The following is an 18,002-nucleotide window of genomic DNA, read 5'->3' as shown; positions in this document are numbered from 1 at the left end:
ATTCAACAGAAAAAAACTCTAAAATGTTTATCATATTTCTTAATTAACCATCCCCCGCTGGTACAGCGGTAAGTCTACAGATTTACAACGCTAAAATCAGGTGTTCGATTTCCCTTGGTGGACTCAGCAGATAGCCCGGTGTGGCTTTGCTATAAGGAAAATATACATACAAACACACTTAATTAATCATTCAATAACTGTGGCGTTATTGCCACGTGTTGTAATGACCTGACTAAATCAGTTTCTATGAAATTTTGTTGAAGGATTCAGTTGTGATATCTAAAGATTGAGTTCAAATGCTTGAGTAATAGTAAGAGCAATTCGAATTTAAAAACCACTTCAGCCTTACCGTATTAACGCTGCGAATGAGGGCTAAAATTATAGAGGAGTTCGGGATGACAAAATACATGAAACCGACGTCAAACGAAAGTGACTCATAACAGGAGCACGTTTTCATTAAACTTATCCATTACTGCGATTCAAAATGACGGAAGAAGGTAGTCCATGCCTTCATTACTAGCAGGCCCGGCATGGCCAGGTGGCTAAGGCACTCGACTCGTAATCGGAGGGTCGCAGGTTTGAATCCCCATCACACCAAACATGCTCGCTCTTTCAGCTGCGAGGCATTATAATGTGACGGTCAATCCCATTATTCGTTGGTAAAATAGTAGCCCAAGAGTTGGCGACGGGTGGTGATGGCTAGCTGCCTTTCCTCTAGTCTTACATTGCTAAATTATGACGGCTAGCGCAGATAACCCTCGTGTAGCTTTGGACGAAATTAGAAAAAACAAACCAATCATCACTAGCATTACTTTTTAAAGCCTAAAATTGTCAGATACCTTCTAATTTATAAATTAGTATTTACGTTTCACTGTGGTTCATAAACGACACTTCAAACATAATACTCATAGTTTTTTCTTCTTACATATTAAAGGGTGAGAAAATAATTGTTTTATATTTGTAATTTCATCCTGCAGTGATCCACTCGATCGGCCACTTAATTAACTTTTACCACGTCTCAACACAACCAATAGAACATCTCCATTGTTTATCAAAGGAAATACATTTCAAGTGAGTTTTAAGTTATATTGCATATTGAGTAAGAATGCAAATAAATGTAATTTATTACAATTAAAAAATATGAGAATCACCCACTGCCTTTCGAACGTTTTTTTTTTCTTTTCTAATTTTTTGTGTATATCATATATAGAAAAATTGTTTTTTGTTGTATATATAATTACTTGTAATGCAATACGATATTTAACAAATGTAAACATAAGAGGCTGGATCGAATAACACAACGAAGATATATCACAGTACTTTAGTAAGTACTAAACAGACTTAGATGGGTTTTGCAAAGGATTTCGCCCCAGATCTCGTATAATATTTGTAAAAATGTGTATCATTCACTATTGCAATTCCGATGTTTTGGTATTTGTGACATCTTTGACTATTTTTTTCTGTACTCATCTGAAATGACCGTTTTTATTCCCATAAAAGTTACCAGACTGCCAAATTTCGGCGCTTTAAACTTGTAGATTAACTTAAAGTTATATAATTATCATTTATTTTGTATCAGGTAACACCGATATATATGTGAATCTTCTTTCCCTGCACAACTAATGAAAGTGGTTTATATTTATGTAACATGTTTATTATTTAATAAATAAGAATATACTGAACATTTTACACGTCTCTTCTCCTATCCTTCGTTATGCCCTTAGTTTGAACTATAATTTCTTTCGAAGTTTTTCGTCAGAAAATATAGTTAACAAATGGACGAGACTCCATAGAATTTTGGGTTCTGATTCGTCTTCATTAATTGCTTTATTTTTACAGTTCTGACTTCAGACCTACCATAACATATTGGCTTTTTCAAACAATAACAGGTAAGCATTAACTTTGCCTGTAACACGTGCGGAATGTAAAGTAAACTTTAGTTTATATTGGCTTTTATCTATTGAATATTAATCTGATATTTTAAACAAATGACATAAATGAGTGTTAGATAACAGATAAGATTACCGATTACTTTTTTATCTGTCCACCAATTCATATACTATGGATATTAGATTAAGTGACCAAGTTGAAGATAGGTGATTTATGAATAGATAATAGGTAACTACAATTACGACAGAAAGTGTCGTGAGTAGTTTTTTCCTCATAACTTAAAAGTATCACGATTAGGATAATGAAAGTACAGTATATTATAAATATTATACTAACTCACATCTACATAAAGTTCTATGTAAATTGAACGACAAATAAACTATTTTTAAACAACTAACCAAACATAGGAGGGGCAGAAAGTGTTCGTACGTCTTCTTTAATGGTCAGTTGTGTAGCCTTACTTGGCGCAATCTCTCCTCATAGCTCTCCATGATCATTTGACAGTACTCGACTGGTATTTTCTTCCATTCTTCTTACAGAAGTTTTTCTTGCAAGTTTTTTGGATGACACTGATGAACCCTGGTCTTCAACTCATGCCAAACGTTTTCAATTGGGTTGAGATCGGGTGACTGCCATGGCCACTCCAAAACGCTTATATGGTTCCTCTGCAACCAGGATTGCACATATTTTGATGTGTGCTTAGGGTCATTATCGTGCTGGAAGATCCAACAACGCCCAAGCCACAAGTTCCGAGCATCATTCTTGATATAAGTGCCTAATATATCAACGTACTCTTCTTTTTTCATGATTCCGTTGACGCGGTGAAGGCTGCCTACACCAGAAGAGCTGAAGGAACCCCATAGCATGATCCTCCGTGTTTAACTGTAGGGACGGTGTTCTTTGGAAAACCCTTCTTACGGAAAATATTGCGAACATCATTGTGGCCGAAAAGTTTGATTTTAGTCTCGTCTGACCAAAGAATACTCTTCCAATAGGTAAAGGGTTTATCTACATGCTTTCTTGCACACCTCAATTGTGCTTTTAAATGAACAGGCTTTAAATATGGAGTTCTACGAGGATGGCATGCTTTGAACCCAGAAGAGCGCAACATGTTCGTAACTGTAGAGGTGCTTACTTCAACCCCACTTTCCCTTACCAGTTTCTGTATGTCATTACGTGTTAAACGAGGGTTCCTACTAACCTTCCTCTTGGTTCTCTCTGGAATTTTGGTGGGGCGTCCGGAACAAGGGAGGTTAGCAGTTGAGCCTGTAAGCTCAAACTTGGCAGTTATGCTTTGAACAGTAGATTTCAACACACTAAGTTGTGTCGCAATACCGGAAAGAGACACACGAGACTTGTATTTTACAATAATTCGTTTTTTTTAAGTCACTGGATAGTTGTTTCCTATTCGCCATGATGACCAAGCAGATAATGACGGAGACGGCGCTAAGTTGCCGGAAGTCAATTTTTTGCTGGCTAAATTCCAATAATTATGAACCCAGTGTCTAGTTCTGGAATGGTATAATGCAGAGATGCCAACCATTACGATTTGAGCGTAATCATTACGATTTTGGTGTATACATTACGACTATACGCTCATACAGACAAATATTACAACTTGTTGCAACTCCCAAATTATTATATATCATATAGGCCTATACAATAAAGTGATAAATTGTTCTCCCAGGGCTTGAAAGGGGTGAAAAGAAAATTTCTAGTGAGACACAAATACATTTTGATAATAAATAATAGACGTAGTCCAAATGGCTACTTGCGATAATCATGTTTGTGCTTGAAATAATAAAAAAAAATATTTGTATCTCCGACGTCTACCAATAGTATGAGTGCGGTGCTTCTCCATACTATATACGAGGGGGAATCCATATTTACGTCATCAGTGCTTGTCAGCCAATCAGCGCTCGCGTATATGGGTACTTCTCGTTTTCTGAGCGGCATAGAAACACCAATGCGATCGTTCACAAGTGGAAAAAAAGAGGCCTCGTTCACCAGATTGTCTTGTTTCTGGCAAATCTAAAAGGACTAAAACTGTGAAAGGGCTCTGTCTACAATCCTTACGCTCAGTCATTTAAAATAGTTGGCATCTCTGATAATATAGTTTATTCGCCAAACTAAACAACATTTTTAGGGGAATATCAGTTTTTTCACACGTTCTGAAATGTACGAACACTTTCTGCTCCTCCTATTTTTGGTTATTTGTTTATAAACAGTTTATTTGACGTTTAATTTACATAAAAATTATCTAGATGTGTGTTAGTATAATATTTATAAGATATTATATATCTATTAGCCTAATCGTGATACTTTTTAAGTTATGAAAAAAAACTACTCGGGATGCAGGGGTACGAACACTTTCTGTCGTAACTTTAGGTCGTTAACCTATGATAAATATATAAGAATTATAAGACTGAATATTATTTAAGTTGAATAGTCTGAGTAACTTGATAGTATTAAATTTACAATAGGATCTTTATCACTGAGGGCGAACTTTTCTCACTTTTTTACTTAGATATAATATAAAATGTCCCATTACAATAATTACATATATAATTATATGTAGAAGTGTTTAGCATTTAGCAGTGTTAATCATTGTTTTTTTTTATCTTTTCTTATAGGAATTACAGGTGTCTTACTATTTGCCATAATTTGTATCATCTTCATATTCGCCCATCCGCTCATCAGACAAAAGGCTTATAAATATTTCTGGTGCACGCACACTTTATATATCCTTGTGTATATCCTGTCTATTATGCACGGATTAGCCAAGTTAACAGGGGTGAGTTCACAGACAGATTTCCATGAGATTTGTTACACAGTTCGTCATTATATCGTGTAAGATGTAATTAAGCATGATTTTATCACTCACCACTCCTGTGTGTGTATGTATATTTACGTTTTCTAAGATGTAACACCCGTATTGCCTAACAAAAAAACTAATTACAATTTCAGCAGCTCCTCCACTCGCTGTGGTCTTGGAATAAAAAAAAGTAGCTAGAACATGTGGCACAATGTGTATTGTTATATTATGTAAGAAAGAAACCTGACGAAACCTTCTATTGTGTGCACAGCTTTCTTGATCTTATAGGTGTATTCTATTTTCTTAAATTTGTGCATGATATAAATTATGTCATACTAAAATGAATTTTACTAAATATTGGAGTAAGGACTCGTAGTTAGGTATCGCTTTAAGTGTAAATTTTAAAGCGTTTTGAATCTATAAACTTAGAAAACTAAATTTATATTTTTGGTGTCACTTCATCCCAAAGTAGGTTACATTTAACAATACTCGGATACAGGATTATTTCTGAACAAAACAAATTCCAAACAAATAGAAAGGCAACAATATCTTACAGTTGCTTTGTTTATTGATATAGAATATCACTGTAGCCAGGTATTTCGTATGTAACATATATGTTTGTATGCTTGTTGGTGTCGCTCTTAACATGGCAGTATATATTAATATATAAATTTGAGTTTTTATTTGTCCGCCAACTACTTACACAGTTTTGGAGCTAGCAGGACCAAACTTGTCGGACCGATTCGTGGTGGTTCGACATTTGCCCTAATCTATATGGTGTAGCTTCAACATGTAGAATGTACCAAAGGGACCTAAAACTCACCCGGGAGGTCATCCAGCTTAAGATTTGAGTCTAGGATTAGTTTTATAGGGTTTCTGAACCCTAGCCTGTCATCAAATTTTGTAATCGTGTTATCCTAGGATTCTTGGGCCCATCATGTTTACACCCCCACCCAAAAGCTAGCAGGACTAAGTTTGATACGTGTTCTTAGGCACCACTGTTGGTTGTCCAAACGGGGTTTGTCAGGCACTAAATCCTCTTAGAATAGCTACAGAAATAATTGTAGTAACTTGATCGGTACATTGGGGACCTCTGTGAATCATAATGGGACCTTTGAACCCTGAAAGGAGAAAAGATATTTTATACTAGTGTTATTTATTATATAGCATAAGATCCACACCCTTGAATGAACGGTTTCACCTATCAACCAAAATCTGGATGATTACTGTTTAAACAAAAGATCAGTAAAAATAATTACAACAACATCTTTGTTACAATTAACTTTTTTATTTGGTAAACACAGCGAATTAATATATTGAATTAAAATGCTTGGGTTGCCAAAACCAATATTTTCATCACTATATTCTTATCAAAAGGTTATCTTGTTGCTGTAGAAGAAAGTATATGTAAAGTTATTGACTAAACAAGTACAGATATGTTACTATGCAACGTAGTGGTGAAATTGTCATCGAATAATATATATTATGTAATTCATATTCTTGAATGTAAACCATTAATAAATTATTCATGACACTGGCTACAAAATTTTAAACCATATTTTATAATAAAAATAATCCTTTATTTTTTTAGGCACCTCGGTTTTGGTATTTTTTTATTGTTCCAGCAATAATATTTGTACTAGACAAAGTTATCAGTTTGCAGACGAAGTTCATGGAACTGGATATTCTTGAAACTGAACTGCTGCCATCTGGTAAGTTAGTCAGTCTTTCATGATATGAAAGGCGATTAATAAATGGCATTTATGATCCGATATCTCTCTCTCTCTTTTTTTTTTTTTAGAAACATAACTTTTTGTTGGCTTTTATTCTTAATTATGACGTGTTTTGTTGTTTACAGAAATCAACGTACGTTATTTCCATTATGGATGAGCTTTTCAAATAAAAATACTCTTATTTAAGTCTGTAAATAATTTCTAATTATACGTTATTTTGTTGACTATTTTGGGATTTACTTTAGATTTTTTGATCTAAGGTATGTTAATTTTTATTATAATTATCATATTTCTCAGATGTTACTAAGGTAAAGTTTTCCAGACCACCAAACTTCAAGTATTTGTCAGGTCAGTGGGTTAGGTTAACATGTACAGGATTTCGACCAATGGAATATCATTCTTTGACACTGACGTCAGCACCGCACGAGAACTACTTATCAGTGCACGTAAAAGCACAAGGACCTTGGACATGGAAACTGAGGAATTTTTTTGATCCAAGTAATATTCGGGATGAAGAACTGCCAAAGGTATTTAAAGTTTAACATTTATCAACATTGTTGCCATTGTTTTGTTTCTGGGTATTAAACTTGTATCTTTCAAACCAAATTAGATGGCTAATCAACATTTAGGGAAATAAAAACGCTGCCTCTCTTTGCACAAAATAGTAAGTATACTATGTATAGTAAGTATTTGAACTGCAGATGGAGCTCCGAAGCATGATACAAAATTAAAAAGTGACATACGTAGAATCACAAATAGGTAAATAAAGATTTAATTGTGGTAATACTTGGATTGCAAATATTTAACTGTTATACTGATTGGGCAGCAAAGATTTAGTTGTTATCCTACTCGAAAAAAATCCTCAAAGCTTTCTATTTTATTTAGTGTCGTGTTTTTATCTGTCTCACATTACTTCACGAAGATAATTTTAAAATGATAGGAATATTGTGAATATTATTCATTGCGTGGTGCTTGGGTATCGTTATTAAGTTCTCCTACAACTGTTTTTTTTTCAGCAAAGTTGTCTACATTTCGTTGTGTCTAGAAGCGAGCTATTTACATGTAGCCGTGTGTACAAGTGTTGTACCTGCAACAAAATACGCTGATACTATTATTTCAGCTAAATCTCTAGGATACATTTACATTTACACACATAACCATTAGTTTGGGGTTAATCAATACGCATTTCTCTGGTAGTAATTACGAAACCCTAAATGGATTAACCAAAGTTCTACTACAGAAACTTTCGCAAATGTGATATTTACAGCTAAAACTGATCACTGACAAAGTAAAAAGTGCCACATTAAAAAGAGGAATGATAAGGATAAGTACTTCGAAATAAATACGTTAAACAGACCACTGAAAGAATGAGATTGGCCACAGATGTTTCAAACAAACAACAATACAATATTTATCGTTTCACAAAATAAAAGAGAACATCGTAGTATTTTCTTTTATAACAAATTTATTGCGTGCGTAGTGTTCTGTTACACTTGCTGGTTGGCTTCTTGGGATTCACAAAAGCAACTACTGGAATGTATGGATTACAGTATCAAGGATAGTGTAAATATTTCGTGAACCTAAGATACAAAAAACCTGTCTGGTTCAAAGCTTGAGTTGGCTGTCTAGAAATGGTAACTGCATGATGATGAGCCAGTTTCAGCGTTAAATATGTCATTCAAGGCATCTGTCTGTAATCAGATGTTAGCTTGATTACAAGCAGAAACGTACAAGCATTTGCCTGCTGTGTGTAACTAGCCTAGTCATCGTATTAAAGCAAGCTAAAGCTGTCTAAGCTCTATTTATAAGAGTACCAAAGAAAATTCATGTAACTTTAAAGAAAATACCTGAATATACCTTGAATAATGCTTATTTACGAAGCAGTTATGAAGGTTTTTTTTAGATAATTTCGAATTACCACACAAACATATATACATATATATGTGTGTCTGTGTTTATTACAAACATAGATTTTAATATAACATTAAAGTAGTGCAATATTATATATTAATTCAACAGTATCTGATCTAAGATATTCTTAATAGCGATATATTATAGATATCTTGTTTTCAGTTTTGTGGGTATATTCTATACTGTGTTCAACAATCTGATTAATGATTCCGATATAATGACTGCTTCCATGAAAATTTGTCTTTACATTTCAAATATCTATTACTCGTATGCAATGGAAATAAACAGATAAAATATGAATATATATTTAGTAGAAATAGTAACATAAAAATACAGCTTAATATTTTTCAGCTCTGTATAGTTATTACTATGATACATAGATTCGCTTAGAAGGACCGTTTGGTGGAGGTAACCAGGACTGGTACAAATTTGAGATTGCTGTGATGGTCGGTGGCGGCATTGGGGTCACGCCCTATGCTTCCATTCTAAATGATCTTGTTTTTGGAACATCCACTAATAGATATTCTGGTGTGGCCTGTAAAAAGGTGATTATTTATTGCTATTAGCTGTAATTCAAAATGATTTTTTTATTTTAAAGAAAAGGGTTCTAAAGATATAATTTTGATTTATAAACACGAGATAATAGCAAATGAATGACAAAAACAAAACAAAAACGAACAGAAACGTTCGTTAGTTATCGTTTTTCTCAATTTTTTATGTTCATAACATGGTAATCAAAGTACAACGATCTTCGATAATCGTGGTTTTACGAGTAGGTTGAACAGAGTGAAGAAGAATGATAAACTTTATCGTCAATTTTAAATTTCTTGTAAAATTATCTTCCAATCATATAGCTACAAATTGAGTACCGATAAAAGATAATTGGACATTTATAATGTAGTGCATATTACCTTGTGTATGTGAGAGCAAAGGACAAACGTGTCTGCTCCCTTTGAATTTGTCCCCCAGTGGCAGAGCGGTATATCTGTGGACTCGTACTGCTAGAAACCGAGTTTCGATACCTGTGGTGAGCAGAGTACAAAGACCCAATTGTGCAGCTTTGTGCTTAATTCCAAACAAACAAACCCGTTGAAGTTAGGGTAGGATATATGCTTTGTTATTTTTCTTCTGCCAGTCTATTTTACTAGGTGCAAATATACTCGCATAACACCCTTTCCTGGCTTAGTAAAAGCAAAGAAAACGTACTTTACTAAGGTACAAGTGAATTTAACTATTGTTTATTGAGGAAAATTGAGTATCATTGTGATGGGTAAATCTTAGAACTCCGTAGTCATGTGTGAAAAAATAATAACAAAAGGGGGAACCCTCAATAGCTGCAGTTGCAATTAGGTCTGAAATATGTAAAATATGAAGGTATGAGCTAAAAGTTTGTACTTTAAAAACAAAACAACTGGGAACTATTCTATAGGCCACTTTGCTGCGGTTGAAAATAATGAGAAATTTCTTTCTTCATGAGAACTTAGAGCAAATATGCAAAACAAAAAAACATTAAAATGAAAAAACGCTCATGGGACCTATCAAAATGAAATACTTATTTAAACATTCCTCACCAGCAATCGTCAGCTTTTGTCCGTCTTCAATGATACGCTGAAAATAAAAATTACAATCGCCCTTGATGTGAAAGTTTTTAGTATTCTAGCATTGCCAATTAAAATTCCGATTTCATAGCCAACAAACTATATTGACATGATATTTAACATTATTTTTTATATTGGATACTAAAGTTATTGTAAGCTGAGTAAAATTTCCAAATAGCATTTGTTTCTTAAATAGTAACTTAATCTTACATTAACCTTTCTTTCGCCTGTCTGTATTACAAATTTATTCGAACCAGCCTTTTAGTAGATCGGTATTAGGAAGGCGACTCAATTGTCATAAGCCGTGTTGAACGAATTGGAATCAGACTAGATGGAAAAGTAAATCGTTTTATCAGAGCTCATGTTGACTGAGTAGAGCTGGGGTCGAATCCATGCTATAACACAAAATATTCACCGTACTTTAATATGTGGGTGCATTATAATGCGATAGTCAATCCTACTTTGTTTTTAAAAGAGCAGCCCAAGATTGGCAGTGGGAGATGATGACTAGCTTCCTTCACTCTAGTCTATCACTGCTAAATTAAGGACGGCAAGCGTAAATAGTCTTCGTGTGGCTTTGACCGAATTTCAAACCAAACCAAATTAAATTCACCACAGCCTGATATATAATAATGTTTGAATTAGGAGAAATTTTGAAAATCTGAACTGTGTCAAAAGGGTTGAGCCCGTTTATATTTAATGGTATAGAAATTAAACGCCTTATAATAAAATATGTATAAATAAACTTATAACAATAGGCAGCAGTGATATGTTACTAATGGTATGATAGTTAGGTTAAATGTTGCCTTGGGGATGAATTATTATTATTATTATTATTGTAGGGTAACATTTAAATTGTTGAATTTTTCGCAGTTCTGTACTTGGGTTATCTGCGTTAATAGAACTTAATTTTGAAGTGATATATTAGAGGGAAAGCAGACTCTTGGGCTACTCTTGTTAGACCGAATTGGGGTATTTGATCATTACTTTTATAACACGCCCACGGCTCCAAAATGCGATTTCTTTTTGACGGGGGGAAGGGGAAAGGAGAAGGTTTTATGTGTTTCTTTGTTTGCAGTAAAGTAAGCTACACAATGATCTATTTGTGCTCTGCCCACCACGAGTCTTGAAAGGAGGTTTACAGCGCTGTAAGTTCACATGCATACCGCTGTACCACTGGGAGAAAACAGTAATGTTCTTATTAACCGAAATACAGATACGTATAAAAAGGTCCAAATTGTTTAGCCCCACTCAGTCAGTAGGTTCCTACGCCTGTTATATGCCAGTATCCTTCAATATAAAACACAGTATTTAGATCAACATCATGACTTTGGGATACCAATGTTACTCCTTCCAACATTTCCAGCTTTCCTTGAATAATACAAAATTTAACTGAAGTGCTTAATTTCCTCGGGCATATTTCAAGTGTTGCTTACATTAAAATGTGTACGGATAAACACTTTTTTGTTTTCTATAATGTACGAAGAATCTCACATATATCCTTCAATGACTCGCCAGCATTTTCATCTATAGGTCTACTTCCTGTGGATATGTCCTTCTCATCGGCACTTTGAATGGTTTATTGATGTTCTGAGGGACGTAGAACGTAAGGATGTCACCAATGTCTTGGAGATCCATATCTTTATTACTCAGTTTTTCCATAAGTTCGACTTGAGGACTACCATGTTGGTAAGTAGTAGCACAATTATCTGCAACGTTTTGGAGATCCAGATATTTATTACTCAGTTTTTATCACAAGTTTGACTTTAGTGTTACGATGTTGGCGAATAATGTAGTTATTTTCCAATGAATGAAATATCCACGTTTCGAATACTCAGTTTTTCCACAAGTTTGATTTAAGGAATACCACTTTCCTAAGTTACTCAGTTCTCATTGTTCGACGATATTATATGTATTATCGTTGTTGAACTGTAATTCAAGTCATATCTTATAAATATTATTTATTTACCCCTATTTGGCATCGATGTTGCGTTACTGTTGAATATGTTTGATGTCATTTTTCAAAACAAACGTGCTTATGTACGAACTTTATTATACAAAGTAACGAGACTGTAAGGTGTTTTTTGCACATTGTTCTAAAAATAAAGATTTATTTCGGCAAATAAATTATCTTTAGTACCGTTTTGTATTATTTCGTGTACAAACCTGAGGTAGACCAAAGACAATAGGTAGTATTTAATTATGCAGACACATCTTATCCACACCTATGAGATCTATTATTTTTACATTACCTTCCACTTGATGTTAGTATTAAAACGTACCTTTATTTTCTCTTATCATAAACTGTAAGCGTTTATAAATCTACGCCACTTTTATAACGTGTATTATTTCGAAATAACACTTGATCAAGCTTAAACTACTGAGTGTGTGATATGCATTATTTATTGATTGTTGTTGGTTTTAAGTATCACAGTAAACTATAGTTTTTAAGGTATTCTATGTTTATTTTTTATCATTATTCTAAAGACTATAGCTTTTCCAAATTTGAAACAAGTTCTTCCTTTTTCAGTATATCTGTGAGAACCACTTTCAGAGAATCTCCAACTCAAGTATGTTCACTGGTTTGAAAGCTATTAATCATTTCGGGAGACCTGATATGAACGCCTTTCTCAAGTTTGTTAGAGAACAACATTCTTACGTACGTTTTCTGTACATGTTATACTTTGTAATTGGCTTATACATGTACAGTCATGTGAAAAGTTAGGACACCCTGTGAAAGCCTTTGTATTTTTGTAACATTTTTGGATGTATAGATATTTAATCTCAATTTCAACAATACTGACAGATTATAGGAACAATTAAAACTGAAAAAAAGACTTTTCAAGATCTTCTGTAAATGTAATTCTACAAAAATGCATATTCTAACTGAAGAAAAAGTTAGGACACCCCCACATTTATTCCTAGTTAAAATGGCTCAACTCACACACAAGTGTATCACACTAGGTGCACATGATTAGAAGATCGTTACTCAGCATTTTGAATGAGGCTTGCCCTATTTAAACCTCAGACATTTAGTTTGGTGTGCTCCTGACTGTTGAAGTGAGAGTGTGAGCACCATGGTGAAAGCAAAAGAGTTGTCTGAGGCTTTCAGTAAGAAAATTGTAGCAGCTTATGAGTTTGGTAAGGGATTTAAAAAGATCCCATAAGGTTTTGAAATCAGCCATTCCACTATCCAGAAAATAGTCAACAAGCGGAGGGCTTTCATAACAACTGTCAACATGCCCAGGTCTGGTCACCAAGCAAGTTCACCTCGAGAGCAGACCGCAAGATGCTAAAAGAGGTCTCCAAACACCCTAACATGTCATCACGGGACCTACAGCAGGCTCTGGCTACTGTTCATGTGAAAGTACATGCCTCTACAATCAGAAAGAGACTGCACAAGTTTAACTTGCATGGGAGGTGTGCTAGGAGGAAACCTTTGCTCTCTAAGAGAAACATCAAGGCCAGACTGAAGTTTGCTAGAGAGAATGTAGACAAAGACCAGGACTTCTGGAATAATGTTCTTTGGACAGATGAGTCCAAAATTGAATTATTTGGACACCAGAACAAAGGATATATTTGGCATAAACCAAATACAGCATTCCAGGAAAAGAACCTCATACCAACTGTGAAGCATGGAGGTAGAAGTGTCATGGTTTGGGGCTGCTTTGCTGCAGCAGGACCTAGATAGCTTACAATCTTAGAATCCACCATGAATTCTACAGTGTATCAGAGGGTGCTTGAGGATCATGTGACACCATCTGTAAAATTAAAGCTGAAGCAGAACTAAACCCTGCAACACGACATTGACCCACAACATACCAGTAAATCCACCAAGGACTGGCTGAAAACTAAGAAATGGAGAGTCCTGGAATGGCCGAGTCAAAGCCCAGATCTTAATTCCATTAAGATGCTGTGGGGTGACTTGAAACGATCTGTACATGCAAGAAACCCTTCAAACATCTCACAGCTGACAGAATTCTGCATTGAGGAGTTGGGAAAACTTTCTTCAGACCGATGTCAGAGACTGGTAGATGGCTACAAGAAGCGTCCCACTGCAGTTATTTCAGCTAGAGGGTAACACTAGCTATTAGGGGGTAGGGTGTCCTAACTTTTTCCTCAGTTAGAATATGCATTTTTGCAGAATTACATTTACAGAAGATCTTGAAAAGTCTTTTCTTCAGTTTTAATTGTTTAGTTATGTTCCTATAATCTGTCAGTATTGTTAAAATTGATATTAAATATCTATATATCCAAAAATGTTACACAAATACACAGGCTTTCATAGGGTGTCCTAACTTTTTCACATGACTGTATATAGTTGTGCACATTATACTTTTGAAATCATTATTACATTTACAGTCTTTTATTTTATCTCATTAAGCGTTTCAGAGACAAACAACGTCAATAATACAACTTTTCGTTGTTATTAATTTATATTTTGACTACAGTTTAAGTTCCTTATTAACTAAAAGTAATCATTATTTAAGTCTTAATATTTATGCTTTAAAATAAATAGTATCATCTCTGTGTGGTTAATAAAAGTTTATTTTAGTTTTTCTATTGTCTGTTTGTACTTATGCACAAAGCTAAAAAGTGGGTTATATATGCTCTACCCACCAGGGGTGTCGAAACCTGGTAGCTAGCGCTAAAAGTCCACAGACATACAGCTGTGCCACTGGGGGGCTAATGTTTGTAACCTCTCTTATTTAAATTTGAAATATTATATATTTATTCATTTTTATGTTAACCTATACTTTGAGTTTGTAATGTTTTATTTATAGTGAATAATAGTTTTATCAACTTTTCTTGGCAGATGAGCAAGGTTGGAGTGTTCAGCTGTGGACCTACAGCCTTAACCAAGTCTATAAGCTCAGCCATCGAGAGCGTCAATAATTCTAGGAAACTTCCGCACTTCATACATCACTTTGAAAACTTCTGAACGTGTGCGCATGTGCGTGTTTCCGTGCCATTCTAGCAATCCTGGTCAAAAGCCATAAAATAAGTAAAAATAATAAAATAACAAAGAAACAATAGTTATCGGTAACAAGAAAGATTCCTGTTATTTAAAATAAGAATATTGAATGGATGAAAAGTTGTATAATGCAAATGAACCGAGGAATGTCATAAACATATAATACGAAATTAAACTTTTTTCTTAAAGTATTATCAAGTGGACGTGTGAATCTAACTATCAATGAAGCCATTTTAGTTGTTTATATATATACAGTTGTTCTATCAAAAGACGCAAAGATTTGACTCGCAAGTTTGTATATCAAAATCAATAATATATTACTCAAATGTACTACTTAAAAATATTTTGCCCGTTTTGGGGATTTTCATATTATCATTGGTATATAGGTACGACTTTGTATAAAGTACATCAATGTCATATTATTTTTATAATCTATTCCGTCTAATAAACGTTTAGACGGATGGTTTGAAGCTTTAACCTCCTGGTGTTTAAACACTAAAATTTGAGGTTCAATTCCTGCTGTTATTACAACACAGATAACCCACTGTACAGCTTTGCGTTTAAAACCGTTTCCACACTTTTATTATTAGAAGATTTGGAAAATTAAAATAATACAAAATTTTAAATCTTTGCATTTGTTGTCAAATGATTTTTTTTTAAAGTTTGAACAGAAATGCGACTATTATAGAGTTTCTTTTGTTAACTTGACCTACAAAGTTTCTAAATTTTGCCAAAGATTCTCTGCTAATTTACAAACAAGTATTCTGAAAGAAATTGCGATAGAAGCTGTGAACTAGAACACGTGTTTAATGTTTTCGATACAAATGTAACAACCTCAGCGTAAACATATTTGTATAATTTCGTATTGTGATAGTGTTTTATACGTTTATAAGTATTTCTATTCGTTTAAGTTACTTATGATAATGTAAAAGTATCGCAAGAACATACTGCGTATTCGTTGTTTTTTAGATGTTTTAATTCTTTGTATTTTGTATTAATGAATAAGAAACAAACGTTTTGACTTTTGTATGGATTCAGTATTGTGTGATAAACAAAAATTCTTTAGATGTGTAACTGTTTTAGGTTACGATAAAATCTAGTGCTACCTTACTTTTAACTAGAAGCTGAACGATAGCTTATTTCGTGCAAGCTTTAAACTGTTGTGTTGATTATAGCAACCTAAGCGTAAGTTTAAGTCTTTCATCCACAAAAATGTTTAAGTATTAAATTTTTTGGATTAAAGATGCGACTTAAAATATCCAATTTTGGCACAAAACTGTTGGACTTTCGAGTCTTTTAGGAATATTAAGTTACAAGTATTATTTGCGTTACAGTTTATTATGAAGGGAATATTCACCTTCATCATCAGTTTTATTTTATTTTATCTTAATATCTGGCTGGAAATCTTAAAGAGTACTACAATGGTCAAATGCGCAGACGTTTGTTTGAAATTTTAATATCGAAATAAAAAATTGCGTTGACTTCAAATTAAACGCGGGTCTTTATTTACAAAGATGTTTTATGTAAACTCTCCTCATGTAAAGTATGTTAAAAGAAAGTAATGGTGTATTCTTTAAGGTCCAAAATGTGTATATAAACATTACTTAATCAGTAATTGTGATAAATAATTGTATTCTTAAAGTGCTAGATGGTGCCTTAAGCACCTCTGAGGACATTTGTTGTAATCTGAGGATAGTTGTCTATTGGATAAATGAGGTCACGTTTATAGCAATCTGCAGACAGTTACTGTATTGGATAAAAGGGGACACCTGAAGCGGTTCTGTTTTTGGACTGTAATGTCTTCTAACGCCTTAGTTGTAATCAAAAGACGGTTCCGGTATTGGAAAAATACACTCTTGTAGTAACCAGAAGGTCTGGCATTGGATGGATTCCTCCAAGAACGCTTGTACAAAACCCGAAGCCGGAGCTGGTATTAGATAAATGTGCTCCGAGAACGCTAGAAGCAATCTCAAGAATGATAACATATGGATATATGTGCTCTTAGGACACTTGAAGTAACTTGAAGAAGGATCCGGTATCAGATAAAGGCGCTCCGAGGACACTAGAAATAACGTAAAGATTGATTCAATATTGGATATACGTGCTCCGAGGACACTTTAAGTAACCTGAAAGGAGGATTCGGTTGGGTATAAATTCCCTATAAAGAGTGGGCTAATATTGCAAGTTTTATCTCAATAAACCTACTTGAAAATGTAGATATCCCGTTATTATTTGAGCTATAAGTTACAAAGGTTTATAAAATATGAGGAGTCGAAAACGACTCAAAATATGTTCCTCTATTATTGAAACTTTACATCTTGGTATAATGTATTTGTCTAGGTGATTGGTGTTGTAATTTATGATTTTTTTTTACGATCAGGGCTAAAGGATGTGCAATTTCTGGAATAAAATAATAATTTTTAATTTCTGGTTATTGTATTTCCTTGTTTGCTTAGGGTGGAGTCTTAAAGAACATTAAGTCATATCGAATAGCGTCGCCTCTCCACAGTTAAGATATATAGTAATGAATATTATGCAAATGTGACGTCTGTGATATTGTTATTAATATTTATTCAAAGTTTTCATGGTCTTATAAAACATATAAGTAAGTGATAAGACAAGGAACACTGGTGGAGACTGGAAACTCCTACACTAATATTAGAATCAGCAAAGTATTTCGAGCTATAAGATATAAAATCTATACAATTTACTACAGTAAGGTAACGGTGAGGTAATTGTTTTTTGTTTGTTTTTGAATTTCGCGCAAAGCTACTCGAGGGCTATCTGCGCTAGCCGTCCCTAATTTAGCAGTGTAAGACTAGAGGGAAAGCAGCTAGTCTTGGGCTACTCTTTTACCAACGAATAGTGGGATTGACCGTCACATTATAAAGCACCCATGGCTGAAAAGGCGAGCATGTTTGGTGCGACGGGGATACGAACCCACGACCCTCAGATTACGAGCCACCTGGCCATGCCAGGCCCTGAGGTAAAATATATGAAATATTAAACTTTAATGTGTACATTATATTATATAGAATTATTGATAACTTCTGAGGTATAGATAGGACCTAACATTTCAG

The 18,002-nt window shown here is 34.1% G+C and overlaps 1 protein-coding gene across 5 annotated transcripts in view; it reads left to right on the top strand.

Annotated features, from left to right (window-relative positions):
* LOC143246236 (dual oxidase-like) overlaps positions 1-17,346 on the top strand; it is a 126,311-nt gene extending 108,965 nt beyond the window's left edge. For 4 of the 5 annotated variants that reach the window (XM_076492605.1, XM_076492606.1, XM_076492608.1 and 1 more), the window contains 9 exons: positions 978-1,071; positions 1,840-1,889; positions 4,524-4,684; positions 6,297-6,417; positions 6,736-6,965; positions 8,730-8,894; positions 11,481-11,636; positions 12,478-12,606; positions 14,764-17,346. In XM_076492605.1, coding sequence (XP_076348720.1) covers positions 978-1,071; positions 1,840-1,889; positions 4,524-4,684; positions 6,297-6,417; positions 6,736-6,965; positions 8,730-8,894; positions 11,481-11,636; positions 12,478-12,606; positions 14,764-14,889 — 1,232 coding nt within the window. In that variant the 3' untranslated portion in view covers positions 14,890-17,346. The remainder of the gene's footprint in view (positions 1-977; positions 1,072-1,839; positions 1,890-4,523; positions 4,685-6,296; positions 6,418-6,735; positions 6,966-8,729; positions 8,895-11,480; positions 11,637-12,477; positions 12,607-14,763) is intronic. The other variant, XM_076492607.1, reaches the window with a different exon arrangement.
* The last annotated feature ends 656 nt before the right edge of the window (positions 17,347-18,002 follow it).

This window comes from Tachypleus tridentatus, chromosome 3 (assembly GCF_004210375.1).
Source record: "Tachypleus tridentatus isolate NWPU-2018 chromosome 3, ASM421037v1, whole genome shotgun sequence".
In the NCBI taxonomy this organism is placed as follows: Eukaryota; Metazoa; Arthropoda; class Merostomata; order Xiphosura; family Limulidae; genus Tachypleus; species Tachypleus tridentatus.
This window is presented reverse-complemented; position numbering and strand designations above follow the sequence as displayed.